General features: G+C 42.8%; 1 protein-coding gene and 1 pseudogene across 6 annotated transcripts in view; one reads left to right on the plus strand and one right to left on the minus strand.

The window, feature by feature from the left end:
* LOC148021902 (EH domain-containing protein 1-like) overlaps positions 1 to 19,264 on the plus strand; it is a 109,032-nt gene that overhangs the window by 54,093 nt on the left and 35,675 nt on the right. For 2 of the 6 annotated variants that reach the window (XM_087697415.1, XM_087697414.1), the window contains exons 2-3: positions 5,532 to 5,606; positions 5,972 to 6,088. In XM_087697415.1, coding sequence (XP_087553541.1) covers positions 5,532 to 5,606; positions 5,972 to 6,088 — 192 coding nt within the window. Of the gene's footprint in view, positions 1 to 5,531; positions 5,618 to 5,780; positions 5,814 to 5,971; positions 6,089 to 19,264 lie in introns of those variants that run through there. The other 4 variants (XM_087697420.1, XM_087697418.1, XM_087697417.1 and 1 more) reach the window with 3 other exon arrangements.
* Positions 8,751 to 10,037, minus strand: LOC148021903 (uncharacterized; annotated as a pseudogene).

The raw sequence follows: 19,264 nt of genomic DNA on the forward strand, positions 1-19,264 counted from the left end.
GTTGTTAGTGGCCTATAAGACACTGGCCAAGATGATCGGTAGTCAACTCCGCTCCGTGCTTCCAGACATCACTCATGACACTCAGATAGGTTTTGTCCATGATAGGAGCGTCCTAGACAATGTCTTCATGTTCTTCGACTCGACCAAGTGGGCTAAGCACAGTGGTCATGGATTGGCAGTACTTTTGGATTTTGAGAAGGCCTCTAACAGGGTTGAGTGGGACTTCTTAGAGGGCACCATGGCGAGGTTGGGCTTCCCCCAGGCATGGATCAGTGGGTTTTCTGCACTATACAGATCGGCCACTAGCAGGGTTCTCATTGGTGGCAAGAGGGGGGAGGAGTTTCGGCTAGAGAGATCTGTCCGGAAAGGCTGCCCTCTTGCCCTATATCTTTTCTTACTCTTTGCGAAGGCAATGTCCTACTTCCTCCGCTCACATGTGAGCAGGCTACGTGGCCTTTGACTTACGGTGAGAAAGGAGATTGAGCTTTTGGACTTAGAGTACGCAGATGATACCGCTCTTTATGCAAAGGATAATGAGCTGATGTTGGAGAGAGTGAGACTAGCTCAGGAGGTATTTTGCACTGCAACTCCAGTGAAATGAACTAGCAAAATTCGGTTGGTTTTCTTACAGATTTGGACTCTAGCATGGAGTGGGGTATCCACTTGGGGTTCAAATGGGTGAGCAGGGGACAGACCATCCGATATCTAGGGTTCCAGGTGGGACTCGACATCACTTCTGCCCAACAATTTCTTCGAGTTCTCGACTCTATTCATAGCAGCTAAGAAACACATTTCTTTGAATTTGAAACTTATGAAACGTTTCTTAAAGTACGAAACGTTTTTGAGAGTAAAAAACGTGGGCGTTTTTATTTTTTTATATTTTTTTGGTGAGTTGGGACTCAAAATATGGTTTTTTTTTACAAAAACTATTGGGCAATGTTAAACATGATAATGATGATATGTAATGACTCATGAGGGCTCGAGATTTTGGATGAGAGACTGCTTTTTTTGTGATTTTGTTTAGTTATTGAACTTTTTCGATCTAGTATCTATTTTTGTATTGAGATTTGAATATTATACAACCTTAGTCTCATTTATAAGTTATTTATGATATATTACGATTCATTCTCGATTTTGACATTTTGTTAGTTTGTTTTGAAATGAGAATCATGATGTTGCAACTTGACTCAATCCATATTATAGATAGGCTATTTACATGTTAATTTCAATTTTCTTTGTATGATATGTATGAATCATAATGTTTGAGTTCTAACCATACTATAGCTTGGTCCAAAGACTAGGTCCAAAGACTAACTTTGACATAAGTTACAAGTCAATAATGGATCATGGATATGTAATGTATAATGTATTATTCTCAATTGACTCTATTATAACTCAAGCTCAATTAGCCATTCTTTGTTTAAGAGAGAGTTCCATAGAGGTTTAGAATCTCTTTCCCCAATCAAAACTATTAAAAATCCCTATATTAAAAAACCTGTGTTTCTTATTTTACCCTCTGTTGAAAGGAACTTACGAAACACGTTTTTGACATGTCATTTCTTAACGTTTCTGACGTTTCTGGTTGCTATGACTCTATTAGGCAAAAGCTGACCTACTGGAGCACAGTTCGCCTTTCCTTAGCAGGTCAAGCCCTGGTGGTCAACCAGGTCCTCCTAGTGACGGCTTGGTACACCGCCTTTTGTTGGTGCTTCTCCTCGTCTTGTGTGGTTCAACTTTGTTGCCTAGTGTGGAATTTTCTCTAGGCTAGCTTAGACGGTTCCAAGGGTTCTTGGGCCAAGGTGGCGTGGGCGACCATCATCCACCGAGGGAGGGCTTGGGATCATTGACCTAGAGTTCTAGAGCCTGGCCCTTTTGGGCAAGCTAGTGGTCCGTGGTCTCACACCAAGTGGGCAGACCTGAAAAGTCCTTTTGCAGAAGGGTCTCCAGGAGTGTAGACCGAGGCTTGGCAGTGGATGGAGGCCATCCTTGAGATGGATCTTCACGACTGCCCAGATCACGTCACCCAGATCTTCCTTCCTCTGCAACTTACTTCGAGTGTGGCATGGCCTTCTCAAGGCCCTAGTTCAGAGGCCCCCAGGATGTCAGGAGGAGACAGATAGCCAGCTGGTGGTCCGGAATCCCTAGGTCAAAGATCGGGACAGGATACAGATCGGTGAGTGCCCCCACATCCAATGGGTTGGTTGGGAGGCTAGCTTGGCTCATACTATCAGGATGTGGCAAGAGGTGTATAGGATGGTGGATTAGGAGGTGTTGTAGTGGGCATTAGGTTGTCAGTGAGGAGCTAAGGTAAGGAGGAGAGAGATTGACTTAGCGATCCCTTAGGAGTGGCTAGACCCTCCGATTCAAGAGCCGATGGAGCCTGGTAAGGTATGGGCTGCTAGATTCTCACCAGCAGGTATCCCCTTACAGGTGGTAGGTAGAGTGGGTGGTGCCCCCTACGAGACTTTCTTCACTGTGTAGGATTGGGGGCGGTTGGTTCTTGACAGAGGACAACAAGATGAGGAGATTGTTGTCCTGCCTCTTGGAGAAGAATTCGTGTGGTTGGGCTCTAGGGGAAGACTTGGCGACTAGACCCTTATGTGCCTTGGGAGGAGTTTTGGAAGTGGCGTCTTTGGATATAGGAGAGTAGGCCACTTGATGAGCTGGAGTGGGACTCTGGAGAGTGGCTATGGCCGGCCATTGCGGTCGCTAAGAAGCCTTTGAGGTTCTTGAAGTACACAACGAGGAGTGGTAGACATGTACAGATGCAGGAGGACATGGATTGGGCGTCTTTGCATAGCAGATATTGGGCGGAGCCATAGTGACACGAAACGGCCGGAACGGCCCCCCGGCACGTGGAATCGCTGTCCCTGGAATGTATCCGTCATGGACCGCGTTTCCAAATGATGGAATGTTTACTGTCCCGTTTCAGACAGGGAACGCAGCAGGGAACACGTTTCCTGCTGCGTTCCCTGTTTGAAAGGGGACAAGGAACGCCACGTGGCAAAACTTGACTGCGCCCGGTCGCGTCGTGCTCCTGCCTGCATCCTGCCCCCAGCCACCTTCATTCTCTTCCTTCTTCTTCTTTCTTCTCTTCCTTCTCTTCCCTCTCTTCCTTCTTCTTCTTTCTCTTCTTTCTCCTCCCACCTCCAACCTCTTCCTTCTCTTCCTTCTTCTTCTTTCTCTTCTTTCTCTTTCTTCTCTTTCTTCTCTAGGTTCGGCGTTCCTGTTCCTACTTACTTCATGAATTTTGATTTTTTAAATGCCGTTCCCATTCCCACGTCCCCGTTCCCTAGGTTTGGCGTTCCCGTCCCCGTTCCCCATTCCCGTTCCCCGTTTCATGTTTCTATGGGCGGAGCACAACATTAGAGATGCCTTCTGTCGGACTTTCTGGCATCACTTGTGGGACAGCTAGAGGCCGAGAAGGGTGTCGTATTTCCTTTGGCTTTTGGCACATGGGGGTCTGGTTGTTGGGAGTTTGTTGGCCCAGATGTAGCGGGATGGAGGTTGCAAGCACTGCCCACAGTAGCACTTGGAAACTCCAAAGCATTGCCTTTGGTCTTGCGAGGCGGCACAACTTGTGTGGACAGGAGCCTGCTATATTCTCCGCCGTGTGGCACCCAGTCTTGGATGTATCTCATGGGGGCTTTTTGCTGGCAGGTAGTCAGCCAGGGCCGTCATCTTTTGTATGAGGCCGGGATGTAGGACACTATTTTTCTCATCAAGGCTGGGTTTGTGCAGTGGTCAGCTTGGAGGCTTTACCCAGCCGCCAAGTATTGGATCCCACAGTAGAGCACTCAGAGGTATGGGAGATCATAGGGAGTCTTATAGGATGGCACATTCGGAAGGCATGCTGTCAGGTGGTTTTTGGCGGGGAGTGCCTTTCAGTATATGTGACTTTGGCATAGCTTTGGACCTCCATCATCCACTCCCTCCGCAGCCGTTGGGATCAGGTGCAGGACGAGTCTCGAGCTTGTCAAGAGGTCCGTCTTCACTTTCTGCTCACTTGGGGCGGCCATGACCTGTTCTTCACGATGTAGGCGGGCAGCCCTAGATGGCGATACACCCCCCTCCATGGCTTCTTGCCCTCATCCCCCCTAGACTGCCTTGAGAGACTTGTATACATGATGGATTTGTGATTTGCATCAGCTCTAGCTAGTGTGTTGAGCACGTGCACTTCATTGTAATCAGCCTTCTGAGTAATATAATTAGCTACATTTTACTTGCAAAAGAAAATCTAGATATCTTGTACTATAATTTTTAAACTTAAAAGATCTTTAGATATTAGCCTTATACTAGGATGTTAGAGCATTGGACTGATGGCATATACTTGTTTTATTGTCATGCCTCTGTGTGATTTAGTATGGTCCAAGCTTGGACAGAGATTGTTGTAAGGGAAGTGAAGTTTCCATAATAAATTCAATAAAATATTGCTCGTGATGTGAGCGAATAGCTGCACATTAGACTGTAGCTTAATGCTATGATGCAGCAGCCTTGTGGTATTGCTAGTGGAAGCAACTCACTCCCTTTTGCTAATTTCTTGGTTGGAGCTCGATTGGAGGCACTATCAGTGGTGCAGAATCCAGATGGAATATAAATTTCCATGCTCCAAAGATTAATCTGTGGCACTGGTTTTGTACTGGTTTGACAGTTCCTCTAATGAAATTGAAGATTTGGCTCTATAAATGATCAACAAATAGTGTTTGTTTCTGATTGTAGTATATTGCCAGATATCCTCTCATTGAGGACTTCCACATTTGTAAACTAAAGGAATACATAACTATCATTTACCAAAAGGTTTGTACTATCAAAACAATGTTAAAAACTAAAGATTTGAAAACTTTTAGAAAAAAAATATTTTTTGCTTGACTTCATAAATCATTTTAGAGAGACAAAGTTACAATTTATATGACTAAAGGTGACAGGCTACAATCAGGATATCGTTATGAAATTTTGTTGTCAAAATTTGTGTCAAACGATGAGCCACAGAGAGAGTGAAAAGGAACACATGGCTGATTGTGTATGATTGCCCCTGGGCAAGGTTTCACAGGCAACAGAGCAATAAACAAGATGAATGGTGCATTTTCCTCACGTGATAAATATTCCAGAGCAACCAGTTTCTTTAGAAAAACACAGAGCTGGTTGCCTAATATGTCTAGCTTCCATCATAGCTATAGCATTTGTTTGCTAAAAGCTAGGCAAGGTTCACTTTAGAAGATACAGTCCCTCTTGACCACTAATGCTTCCTCTTAAATGTTTTGGCCTGCTTCTAGTATAGCAATAGTATTTGTTTGTTAGAAGCTAGGCATCGTTCACTTTAGCATAGCATAGCAATAGCATTTGTTTTCTAGATGCTAGGCAAGGTTTATATCAGCGCATACTATAGAAAAAAAGACATCATGATGTATGAACTATGCCAGCCCATCAGCAAACCTGGTGCAGACCTTACAAAATACTGATTGTTGTCTGAAATCATTGGACAGGGTGAGTAGTAGGTAAAGCTACTTTAATGAAATTTGATTGTGATGTAGGTAAGGGCAATCTTTACTGCTAGGAGTGCAAATGAGGGAGGAAGGGAAATGCTGCAGAAGAGGATAAATTGCTATGTAAGCACAAGGTAGTAACAATCAAGGAAACTTGATCTTGGTGAAGATAATGAATGGCAGTGATTTGCATGGATGGTAGAAAATAAGATCTTGGTCTTATCTTGATAATGAAGTGGATGGCTGGTAGGAAATCAGCCCTTGGTTTATCTCGGTAGTAAAAAAAGGATTCTTCTATGAACTTGGTGGAGACAATAAAGTGCATGGATGGTAATAAATAATCCATTGGCTTTATCTTGGTAGTAAGAAAGTTTTCTCCTGTAACTGAAGTTACTCTCTTGGCATTTGAGGATTGTTTGATAATCTGATGCTTTCATGTTTATATTTTAAGTATCTTTTGATGACATTATATTGTTGGGATTGTATAGTTTGGGCCTTCAAAAAGCGTGAGGTCTCTTGCTGATGGACTGAAGAAGCTCTATTTTGAGAAGCTCAAGCCTATTGAAGTGACCTACCATTTCAATGAGTTTGTCTCTCCAATTATGGTAAAACTCTATCTCATACCTAGCTGGGCTGAGTGATATTTCAGTGCTGGACCAGATATGAAACTCTTCCTTTTAATAGTAATTTTTATCTGGTTAGACACATTCGTATTGCTTTCAACCTGATTATGCCAAGGCTCAAATGGCTCGATGATGACATAAAGGATGTTTATTGACACATTTTCATGATTTTTGAGTTGTTGACTGGCTTACTTTCCATGCTTCTCTCCTACTACTCTTCAGTTGCTCATTTTCTGCTGTTGATTTTGATTGCACTTCTCTTTTCTTTTTTTGACATTCTTTCTACTCTTCTTATGCTGTCAATGCTCATTGGCAAGGTTTTCTTTTTTTCCCCCTTCTCTTCCTCTTCCTGCTTCCTCAACTACTTATTTTTCATCTCAGTACTCTCTCTTACCACAGTTACATACCAAGGCTCAAACAGCTAGATGATGGCAGAAAGGAGGTTTGTTAATATGTTTTCATGATTTTTTGAGTTGCTGACTGGCTTACTTCTCACGATCATCTCCTATTCCGATTCTTCAGTCACTCATTTGCTGCTGTTGCTTTTGATTGCTCTTTCCCTTTCTTTGTTTGACATTCTTTCTACTCTTCTTATTCTGTCAATGCTCATTGGTAAGGGGTGAGAGAGAAATGAAATGAAATGATTTATCAATGTCTACATAAGGCCAAAATGACCTATGAGACCAAGAGTTACAATCATCTATATCGTGATATAATTATTTGGAAGAAAACAATAAATGGAAATGAAAGACAAATAAAAGAAAAGTCCTACCTGATACAATCATAAGTGATGAGACTATGTACATGGAACAAGACTAATAATACCATCATAGGCATCATGGTGGCATGTTATTAATGCTGATCAGCCTGCTCATCTCAAATCTTGCATGTTTTTGACTCACTTGGTCCATTCTTGGAAAGTGGTGCTTGCAAAGTTTTATTGGCATCTAGATGTTGTTCGCTTGGAGGCTAATTTTGTATAGGCTGAATTGCTGGCTAATTCAAGGCTTGTTTCATGTGAAGGTATACAACAAGCGAGGGTCATGTTGAAGAGAATGACAAGGCTTGGGATGATTACTATTGTTGATGTTCTGTTGACAATGTGCCCCACTGTGATGTCATTTCGATCAGTTTGAAGGGTTTTTTGTGCTCCCAAAGGCTATTCTTACTTATGGGATATCATTTTAGCTTCCTTGCATGCTTTGCAGCCCTTTCCCCACTTAAATTGCAATGGCCCTTGGCAGGATTGGAAAATCAAAGGGTGATTGTTGTTAGCCTGTGCATTTGTGAATCAAATATATCATTTGCTTATCAAAGCTCAAGATTGGTTGGCACTGAAGGATAATCACACTAGGTATTACAAGGGCAAAGCTTGGTGGAAATTTGCAGTGATAATGGGCTGGTTTAACAAAACCCCTTCCCAATACAAAGTGTTTATTTGGAGAATGCTGAGTGGTCTTCCTCTTGCTTTTGCATTGTCAAAACATGATATTTCCAATGGCTCTTGGTTCTTTTGTACTACTAACGAGGAGACTTCTCTTCCATCACTTCCTTTCTTGCCTTGGCACCATGTGGTTGGAACTTGGACCCACCATGCATCCAAGAGACTGGGTTTTTGGAAAGCCAAAATCTTCGATCCTGTGCAGCCACATGTGAAGGTTGTTTTCCACTCTTTGTGTTTCTGGGGATGTTGGCATATTTGGACTAATGTGTTCATTTTTTATCCTGCTTCTGGAGTGCATAGTCTCATTACCCGTCAAAGAGGGATTCTTAATTGGTAGTTTAGCATCATTCAACTTGCTAACATTCTTCCTAGGGAAGATTTGCTTTCTTGGCACTGAGTCTCATTGTCAATCATGTAGTCAAATTGTGACTCTTGTTGTCAGTCATATAGTTTACTCGTATTTTGTGTTTTTGGTAATTAATACAATTACCCTTTGTGCGAGAGAGAGAGAGAGAGAGAGAGAGAGAGAGAGAGAGAGAGAGAGAGATTGATTAACATCTTTTGAGGCCAAAATCGGCCTGTGAGACAAAATCATGTACAATGTTGATCATCATTGGACATCAAAATGTGATGTGCTGGAGTATAGTCAGTGATATACTGTAAAAGAAGCTAAGGTGGTGTACAAGAAAAAATAGTGCTCATGTGGGGATACAATGGGAGGATGAGATAGTACATGTCTAGCTGTGTAGCTGAGTGACACTCGTATATCTAGTTCCACCCAATTAGGATCGGTGGGTAGAGTATGTCATACATCTTGGATGAAATAGTATGAGGGTAGCATCTAGCTTGGGCCCTCAACTTTGTCAACTGCTGCTCATGTTACTGGAGAATCTCCCTCATCTCTCTTTGATGTATCATTTGTGTCTAGTACCTTTGTAGTTGCGAGTGGTGTGCTGCTCTAATCTCCTTTGCTCTTTGGATTGTCACCCCTCTCTATATAGGTGCCGCATGTGTGGTCATCGTCTGGAAGAAATTAGTAAGTTGTGATTGGCGCCCCCCTATTTGTGTAGTTCCAGTTTGTAGTAGTGATGTATAGAGCCTTTGGATCTCAACTAGAAACTGGCACAAGTGGTGTTGGTGTGAGGACTCCATAACTAGTCTGAACAAGGTGTCTCCTCCAAATTGTGCCGGGTATCTAGCTCAGACCGTGCTGTAATTTGTAGATCCGCTCATTCTAGGGATATGGGCTATTCTCTCGGCCTTGATCTCGAGCTAGTGGGAGGATATCCTAAGCTGGCCAATGGCTATCCGCCTCTCATGTGGCATGTATACATCTAAGTATCTAGGTTTCTCAATGAAGCCATCCATGGTAATCTTCATGAAGTGGTCTCTATAATAAGATATCTTGAGGGGAAGGGGCTGCTTGAGTGATAGTCGTGTGTGCTCTATGTACAATTGGTAGAGATCTTGTTGCACGACCAAGTTTCTCTCTGTGGTGTGGGAGAGGTGTATAAAGGGGGAGTTAGGATCATATTGAAAGTCGGGGAGATGGTGGTCCACATCGTTTCCATATCCTGTAAGCCACCGCTCGATCTATGCATACCATGAAGTCTCCTATCTTGCCTGAGCTAGCTGCCTAGATGCCTCAAAGGCTCTCGTAGGTGGTCTATCTAGAGGCATGTCATGTACTCTGTGTATGAAGCTGGTGGTCTAAAAAGAGGGCCTCCATCATCATGGGGGGTGCAATAAATTCGGCTCTAATAATCTCATGTGGTATTGATGGTTTGCTACGGATCATTCGTGAGAGCATAATGATTTGTGGTATCTCGATTTGTGTCTATAGGTATGTAGTCAGGCTTGAGGTTCAAATAGGTGCACGATACATCATGGCTGGTGTGACCTATGTGTCAAATAGCCATCTTCATGTGCGGGGGTCTTGGAAGTGTGCATGGTGGCACTGTCTCTCCATCATGGCCAATGATGTGTATACTTGTGTGAATATCTCTTTGGCTGCTTGTGTTGTGGTGAATCTCCTAGTTGATGTAGTGAAAGTGATCCCTATGTAGACATATGAGTCCACAACCTCCACCTGTCTGGTTCCTAGAGTGAAGATTGATCTCCTCCTCATTGGGGGTGATGTGTGGAAGATTAAGATCTTGGTTTTCCTAAGATTAACTGTCAATCCAAACTGTGCACAAAAATTATGAAGGGCATGAAGATATTGTTGTAGACCCTCCTGTGATTTAGAGACCAGAACAATATTGTCAGCATAAAGCATAATGGAGACAAGTATGCTTGCTATCTCCACCCCATCGCCGCCTCCTTGTGTGATGTGATCTTCTATCTCATTGATGTAGAGACCAAATAGTATGGGGCAGAGGGGATATCCTTGCTTTACTCCAATGGTGCTTGAGACCATGTCTAAAAGTCCTAGAATCTCACTTGGCCTACCACCCTCTCCTATAGTGCATATTTGCCCCAAATCATGTCTAATGGGATCTCCAGTGTCTATAGCCTTTTAATAGTCTATCTCGTGGGATTGTATCAAAGGCTTTTTGGATATCCACAAATTAGCAATAAAGTTTTTTCTTTCTCGTTTTCGCCTGCTCAATCATGCTCCTCAAGGTGAAGATATGGTCAAGTGTGGAGAACCCCTGTCCTACTGCTCTCAATCTCCCTCTCTTTGCATATGCACTGAGCTTTGCCTCTATCACTACTCCATATAGCTTCGCCAATGTGTGGCCCACCATGATGGTTCTATAGTTATCTGGATCTAGTGGGTCTATAGACTTGTGGATGGGCATGATGGTATGCATGGTCCATTCATCTGGGAAGCTCTCTGCTAGAGCCCTATTGAACATAAAAGCAAGGAGAGGAGCTAAAATATGCACTGCATAAATGAAGTGCTCACCTTGTATGTCTATGTGATCCATTGATCGTCCATGCTATAGACGCTCGATCGCTCTCCTCACCATATCACGAGTGAAGGTGGTGGGTGTGGTAGGGTGGGGCTTTTTGGTGGGTGGGGAATTGGTGGCTGGTGTGGTACATCATATAGCCCCTCTTCATTAGGAGTGCCATGTCTTTAGGTCACTGATGGGTGTGGGGTGACGAGACTCCCACAATTTTTGCCATGCTATGGCTACATCTTTGCTCATGAATAAATGTTATAGATCCAAATACTATGCCTCCTTATATGCTCGCCATTTAGGAAAAGTCAAGGTCTGCATTTGCCTACGCGCTTCTCTCTGTGATGGTCCCTAATCTAGTCTGAATCTAGATATGTATGTATAGCTCTTGACAATCATCATCGTACCCTCAGTTTTGAGGTATGGTGCCTAATTAGGTGGATTTGCTAGTGTGTGTGGAGTATGGAAAGCTTTGGAGAGTAGCCGAGTGGAGGATGGAGGTGATTTGGGGGGTGAGCGTCCCTAGAGGGGCATTATGCTGAAACTGTGTGAGCCACTCATTTATGTGGTGGCTATATATGTCTACTAGCTCGTGCTTGAAATGCTTGCCTTGGCTCTTTCAAGGTGCTGTATTTCTAATGGGAATTGTTTTTTTTTTTGTATTACTAGTACGGGATCTTACTGCCACAAATTTTGTGTCCATTAGCCAGGAAGATTTGGTCCCTCTTGTTTGACATTTGGAGAGCTCTGGTGGGACTTTTGGTGCATCCCTCTAATTGGGTCTATGGCAAGGCAAATATCCCACTCTTGCACAACCACAAATGAAGATATTGCTTTTATTTTCTTAGATGTTGAGTGGGTCACCTAGAATAGCTTCATCTTTGATTCCACCTCTAGGGTCCAAAGTCATTTTGCTAGGCTAAAAGGTGTTCTTCATTGGTAATTGGATCTTGTGTAGCACACTAATCTTGTCCCTCGTGAGGATTTGGTTTCTTGGCATGTGGCAATTTCTTCTGCTATCCTACCGTGATTCTTGTACTTTTGTACTTTTCATGTGATGAATATAACTCCCCATTACGAGAGAAAGAAGAAAGAAAGAAAGTTATATTAACATCTACAAAAGGCCAAGTTGGCCTATGAGACCAAAAGGCTACATACAAAATGTCTGGGAAGTTTTCCAAGTCTCAGTAAAGCTACTATCTAGTGTTATGGTGAACTGGGTGAGTAGGTACAAAATGGTATACAGACTTGATACAATCTAGATGCATTGCAAGTGCAGTGTGGAACTGCTCATGGAGCGTGGTCATCTTAAGATATCCCGCATGGGCCTATCTAGAATGGAGAGGCTGAAGCGGCGGGGTATGGCTCCCCGGTGGCGCTGTAGTATCCGTTGTATCTATAGGTGGTATGTCTCTAGAAGGCTAGAATGGCCTATGAGTCCATAACTAATACAATTGGTATCATCATCTCTCATCAGAGAAGAAAGCAGAATTATGTCTAGGTCTACATGATAAATTAAAATGGAAAATGAAAAATTGAAAAGAGTATAGAATATCTCCCTCTTAGTGTATGGAATCCACCAAGACTTTGCAAGCTACCTCCTATTGACTCGGCATGGTAATCTTCGTCTGTAATGAGCAATCATTAAGCGAATGTGTCGCATATGAGCATGCCTACACTGCTAAGTAGGTACCCTAGGGCATCGTGCTCTACATAACGATGTAGCTCTATCTACTGTGATGCCATCTAATGATGTCCCTTGATGGCCCTTGTTAGTAGATGTAGTGTCTAAGGTGGTAGTGGCTAGGACGTCAGATGTACTAAAAAAGCTTGTAACTGCTCTTTGGAGGGGTGGATGTAGTTGGGGTTGCCTTCGATCTTGTAACAATGTTGCTCTGCGCCGTTGGAGCTCCAATAAGAAAAGGCCTAGACATCTTTGGTCCTCATAGTCCATCACCTGTCTCAATGGTCCAAAGCCCTCCTTAAAGAGGCAATGGGAACCAGCTTGGCTGCGGTATTGATACCAATTTTGTTATATGCAGACGATATTGTGTTCATCTCCAATTCACCCAAGGGGCTATAGCGACATCTGGATGCATTGCATGTGTTTTGTGAAGAGAAAGGCCTCAAGGTTAATGTTGGAAAGACTAAAATTATGGTCTTTAACACCTCGGCAGTTGTTAGAGTGAAGCAATGCGGAATCGAATGACCATGACAAAGAGTGAACGGAGAGAGAAGAGAGAGAGAAAGAGACAATGAAAGCCAGAAATCTGCAGTGAAGAATGCTGTATAAGAATGCAGAATTATACACAGGTGCAAAGAAAATATCTGCGTATGTCTCTGCCTTGAGGACCTCGATCTCCGTCAGCCTGAGTGCTGTCTCTGTCACCAGCAGGCTGTAATCTGTCAGATACAAGTGATCAGAACTACTGGAAACTCAGCCTTTAAAAGGCTGAAAAGATTGCCTCGTAAAAATGCCAAAATAGGCAAATCGACTGCATTTAATGCAGCCGACTGCAGTCGGACAGCGGACTGCGGCCACGTGGCAAAACTGCTACGTGGCACTGCTGACATGGCAGGGGAGTTGACAGCTAACAGCAGTTTGGGTGACATGCTCAGAGCATCACTTTATGTATGAGGATCAGTCTGTGGAAATGGTTAGACAATATGTATACCTTGGGGTCACTTTCAAAGGGCCATAGTTTTCATGGAAGGAGACTTTAGAGGCTAGGTTTGCACGGGCATATGTAGCTTTGGGCACTCTAGAGCAACATTGTGCACACGTACAGTTCCAAGAGCTCCATACCAAATTGTGGCTCTTTGACACTTTAGTTATGTCCACATTACTCTATGGAGCAGCCATTTGGGGCCCAAGCCTTTATCATACTAGATAGGCGCCTCTCATGGACTGTAAAGGACTTGAAGCACAACATTATGATGGCTGGGAATATATGGAGAGACCAATGGTCATAATGATAGCACATATGATAAGGGCAAAAGCCTCAGTACCACAAGAGATCATCCAAGTAGAATTGGGTGCAACACCCATGGTAATGGAGGCACTATTCTGGGCAATCACCTTCCTCCAGAGGATATGGAAGCTTCCTAAAGATCGATACCCTAGGCTAGCTCTGGAGTCCAAGACAACTTGTAGCAAAGGGAGATAGACAGTGTTGGTATGCACATATGAGCACGTGGCTAGACTTGCATGGCATGATTATAGACAAATTGCCACCGTTCAATTACAGCCTTGATTGTCCCACTTTGAGTCTTAGCCATTCAGAGTTGAATAGAGTGATTAGAGCACACATCACTAAAGTGGATACAATCAAGGCCCCTTTCCCATTTGGCATGAAGATGGCACAATACCAAGGTCACTTCTTGCAGCTTTTCCATGATGGTTTCATAGTGAGGCCGAGATATATGGATGCTCAACTTTCTCATGGGCTTTGAGTTGCTATTGGACAAATGAGCACAATATCGTTTGCATATAACAAAACTGGTATCAATACCCTAGCCAAGCTTGCTTCCATACCACCCCATCTTTGTATGTAATCCGAAATCTTGTCAATGTACAATCCAAACAGCAAGGGAGAGAGCAGACAACCTTGCTTTACACCAACCGTGCTAGATACTGATTATATTGTGTCTCTAGGCACTTATACTCTACCTATCACTGTCTCATACAATGTATAAATACACCAGTGCATATCTTTTGGGACCCGATTTGGTTTGCAATGAAACCAGCTTTTCTTCTTGGAATGGGTGATGATAACCTGATTTAAGAGTTAATTACAGTAATAAATAAACGCACATAAAATGAAATACACACTTTACCATAACATTCTTGGACAGTAGACACCCTCTTGGCCCCAAAATTGGCACCCCTTGCGGTATTTCTTTAGCTTTCATTCAATTGGAAGGAGTACAACTTGAGATTCTTCAATCTCCTCCTGCTAACCAATTGCTATTGCTGTCATAAATGTCCAGCAAGCCTTTTGGGTTATTTGCCCCTTGTTTCACCTAGGACTTCTTCTCCAATTTGACCCTTGGCTGGCCAAATGCTGCTCCAAATCAATTTTGGGACGGGCTGGCTCTTGAAATCCCTTGATAATCTTCAATTATCAGTTGCTGATTTCAGTCCCTTGAGCTTTCAATCTTTGGCCTGGATCCCAAGGTGGCTGCTAAACCCTAATTTCTGATGTGAATTAGGGTTTACTGCAGAAATTACAGATTGGCCCACCAAAAATGGCTGAGAATCGCTGAGAATGGCTGTGCTTAGGCTGAAGGAGATGAGAAAATGCTGTAGAGAGAAAATTTTGAGATTTGTCACGAAGAATTGATCAAAATCAGTTGCTGCCCTGCTGTACCAGCCCCAAACGGATGCACCAATAACAATAGGAGCATCAGAGACTATGATCTTCAAGAGAAAGTGCATCAGCAACAATTGTCAGCTTCCCAAGGTCAAGAATATGCAATCTCCATCACCAAAATGGTCTCCAATGGCTGGGAATTGACCCCAAAAGCTAGTAGCAACAGTCCAACACCTCTTTCCAACAGCTCCAAAATGAAAAAACGAGATTTCCCTCTCCCTTCAGCCCTATTTAGCCTTTCCTCCACTTGCATGGGAAAGTTTTGCCAAGTGGCAGCTTTCTTAATCCATTTTCAGCAATTTTCAGTCATTTAATTAATTTTCAGAATTAATTAATTCTGAAAATTAATTCAGCCCTTAATCCATGCCCAGAAAATTGACCTTGCCCATCCAAAAATTAATTGGCTAGGCCATTTGCAACCCAAAGTGGTTCCATGCATTAATTGACCATTGGACAAGCATTAATCCATTAATTAATGCCTAGTCTCTAGTGTCATCACTGACACTTAATGGCCAATTAATGGTCCTAGGGGCAAACTGACACCAAAATTCACCTAGAATCTAACAAGTGTAACTTGTTACAACTTTTGCCTTTGATACCCATCTTTTTCACAGGGTCCTTTGGTCTTCAATTGTGAGAAAGTAGCTTGCACCTCACATGTGCAACACATGTGCATCTTTTAATTGCACATTTGATTAATCCTTTAATCAAATGTCAATTAAACATAAGCAAAGCATTAAATTTTCACGTCCTCGTGACAAACCACCCCCTTGAAATCCTTGCAATTGTCCTCGATTGCACTGTAATGTGTCAAAGAAAACAATACTACACTGGAATTTTCACAAGGCATCATAGTCAACACAACATTGGCCACTGCTGACTAACTTTCTCATATGCCCACACCATTTGCTGAAAATTTCCAGCCAGCATAAACATAGCATAAAGCTCAACAATAGTCCAGAACTGTTGCCAAAAACTCATTGGATGCATCCCAAACTCTTGTTTCTCAACAGTGCTGACTACACAACCATAGTAAAGCATAAACCAAGCCGAAACTATGGCTGAATTGTCAATGACATTCGTTTACATGCGGCTGTCCATGGAATCAGCTGTAAACTATTAAAAACTGAGCATGACCTGATCATAAATGGATCATGGACTGATATGAGAATTGATCACAAATGGTTGCAAATGTGACTCCAAACTGATCACAACCTGATGGTAAAAAAAAAACTGATCAGAAACTGATGCAAAACTGATCCCAAAGTGATCATAAACAATTCTCAAACTGATCAAAAACCGAGCTGACACCAATCAGAAATTGATCTCAAAATTGAGGCAAAAACTCATGCCAAAATCGTCCAAAAACTCATGCCAAACTGGTCCGAAAACTCATGCATAAGTGTAGTCTTAGAGCCGCGGTGACAACCATACTCATATACATGTATCTCATAGTGACTAGTACACCGAATAGTGACCTCATGGCCGACATACTGTCAGCACAGTACCTTGGATGCATATTGAATACATCCGAGATCCACTACATATGAGAGCTGTCCAAAACTGGTGGAGTGGAAGTGCTACCTCCCCCTTGAGCATCAGGCAATGCTCTGGACGCCCGCTGTGCTGAACCTGAGTAAGCTGGATCCAAAGTCCGCTCTAACTGAAAGGCATCGAGATAAAGTTGCAACAATTGAGGATGGTCTGCCAAGTCATGCTCTTTCATCCATTTTGCATCCATTGGTGAATAATTTTGAAACTTCACCAAATATCTTCTGGAAACTTTACCTCTAACCTTCCTTTCCTTATGTGCCGAAATCTGCTCGGGTACCGAAATCTCATCTAGTTTCTCAACCTCTGGCTGAATTTCAGCAGATACATCTTCTGGCACATCTCCACGAAAAGGTCTCAACAAACTGACATGAAAGGCATTGTGTATCCGCCAATGTGGAGGCAATCTCAGCCGATATACAACATTACTGACCTTTTCCAACACTTGAAAGGACCCATAGTATCTCATACTTAACTTCGGATACAACCTCTCTCTTCCCTTCATCTTTTTCAGCATTGCCTTTTCGAAACGCAGCAATACATAATCGCCTTTGCAAACTGCAAAGCACGTCTATGGCGATCAGCTGCCCGCTTTTGCTTGTCCTGTGATCTTTGAAGTGCATACTTTATCTTTGCATAGGCTGCATCCAAGCTTTCCACAAAGCGATCAACCTCAAAGATCTTATCCTTAGTGTGCAAAATAGGTGGAATCTTCTTGCCACCCTCAACCACCTCAAATGGAGCCTTGCCAGTAGAACTATACACCGTATTATTATATACAAACTCAACCAATGGCAAATACTGCTCCCACTGTGTTTTGTGGTCTGAAACATAGCACCTCAAAAGATCCAACACTGTGGAATTTGCTTTCTCAGACTGACCATCTGTCTGCGGATGGAAGGATGATGAGAATTTCAGTGTGGTACCTATATTCTCAAACAACTCCTTCGAGAATAGATTGGTCATTCGAGGGTCTCGATTACTGATGATCGACCGAGACATATCATGATACTTGAAAATGTGCTGCATAAATAATCGTGCCATATGATCAGCCTTTATCTTCTTCCTCACCGGAATGAAATGGGCTTGTTTGCTAAATCTCCAAATAATAGTCCATATCCCATCATTCCCTGTAGGTGTCCTAGGAAGCGCAAAGATAAAGTCCATAGCAATGCTCTGCTAAGGCCTATCTGGAATAGGCAAGGGCTGCAACAAGCCCGAACATCTTTTGCCTATCATGCTTTACCTTCTGACATATGATGCATGCCCTCACATACTGCTCTACATCATGCCTCAAAGCTGGCCAATAAAAGAAATGCTCCACTGCCTTGACTGTGGCATCAATACCTCTGTGCCTTGCATACGGAGGGACATGACTTTCAATGATCACTCTAGGCCTCAACTGCTTTGTGACTCACAGTCGTCCATGCATCAGCAAAAATCCATCTCTTAGCATAAAATGCTCATGCCTTTGGCCATTGCAAAGCTGATCATAAACATTAGCAAAGTCCGAATCAACAGCATATTGCTCTTTCATGGCATCCAACTCAGTGTGATAAACCATAGTGCCTGCTGAAATTTGTGGCTTACGTGACAGTGCATTAGCCACAACATTCTTTTTACCATCAATGTGTGCAATCTGAAAATGAAATATAGAGAGAAAATTTGCCCATCTCATATGCTTCTTTGACAACTTTGTTTGCGTCAGAAAGTACCTCAAAGTCTGATGGTCTGTGTGCATTGTAAAATCAGCCCCCAACAAATAATGTTTCCACATAGACAGTGCATGAATTACATCCAAGAGCTCTTTCTTATAAACCTGTAAATTCCTCTTTACACCATGGAGAATTCGGCTCTCATAAGCCACAACTCGGTCATCTTGCATAAGGACAGTCCCAATGTTGTTACCACATGCATCACATTGAACCACAAATGACTTCCTTAGATCAGGCAACACAAGTACAGGATCTGAAGTCATCTTTTCCTTCAACTTTTCAAATGCTGAAATTTTCACTGTTGTCCATCTAAATGGCACATCTTTCTTTTGCAAAGCATGCAATGGAGATGCAATTTCAGCAGACCCGCACATATACTTCCTATAGTAAGAACATAAACCCTAGAAGCTGTGGATCTCATGAACATTCTTCAAAGCTGGCCATGAACGTATTGCTTCAACCTTAGCAGGATCCATACGAATACCATCAGCTGATACAATATGTCCCAAGAAGTGGATTTCATGCAAAAAGAATTCACTCTTCTTGTCATTGATAACTAGCCTATGCTTACGTAGCTCATTGAAAACAATGTCCAAGTGCTTTCTATGCTCCGTCTCATTCTTTGAACAGACAATCATGCCATAAAAAAAAGTATCCACAAATGCTCTATGTGGCCGAAAGATGCGATCTATCATCCCATTAAAAGTGGTAGGAGCATTCGTAAGTCCAAAAGGCATGACAAGAAATTCATATAACCCAAAAGATGTCCTAAAAGTTGTCTTAGGCACATCCTTCGGTCTAATGTGTATCTGATGATACCCACTTTTCAAATCTATACGACTGAATATTACTGCCCCTTGCAATCTATCTATAACATCATCGATCCGAGGGATCAGAAAGCCGTTCTTTATCGTGATCTTGTTCAGAGCACGATAGTCAATGCACATACGCCATGAACCATCCTTTTTCTGCACCAAAAGCAATGGAGAACAGATAGGAGATGAGCTGGGCTGAATCAGCCCTTTTTCTAACAGCTCATTTACCTGGCTCATAATCTCCTCTTGTTGGGCTGCACTAACTCTATAGGGTGGCTTATTAGGAGGGCTACTTCCAGGGATAAGGTCTATGCCATGATCTTCGGGTCTTTCAGGTGGTAGCTGCACTGG

Source organism: Lygodium microphyllum, chromosome 17 (assembly GCF_053477565.2).
Source record: "Lygodium microphyllum isolate KBCC chromosome 17, Lygodium_microphyllum_v1.1.10, whole genome shotgun sequence".
NCBI lineage: Eukaryota > Viridiplantae > Streptophyta > Polypodiopsida > Schizaeales > Lygodiaceae > Lygodium > Lygodium microphyllum.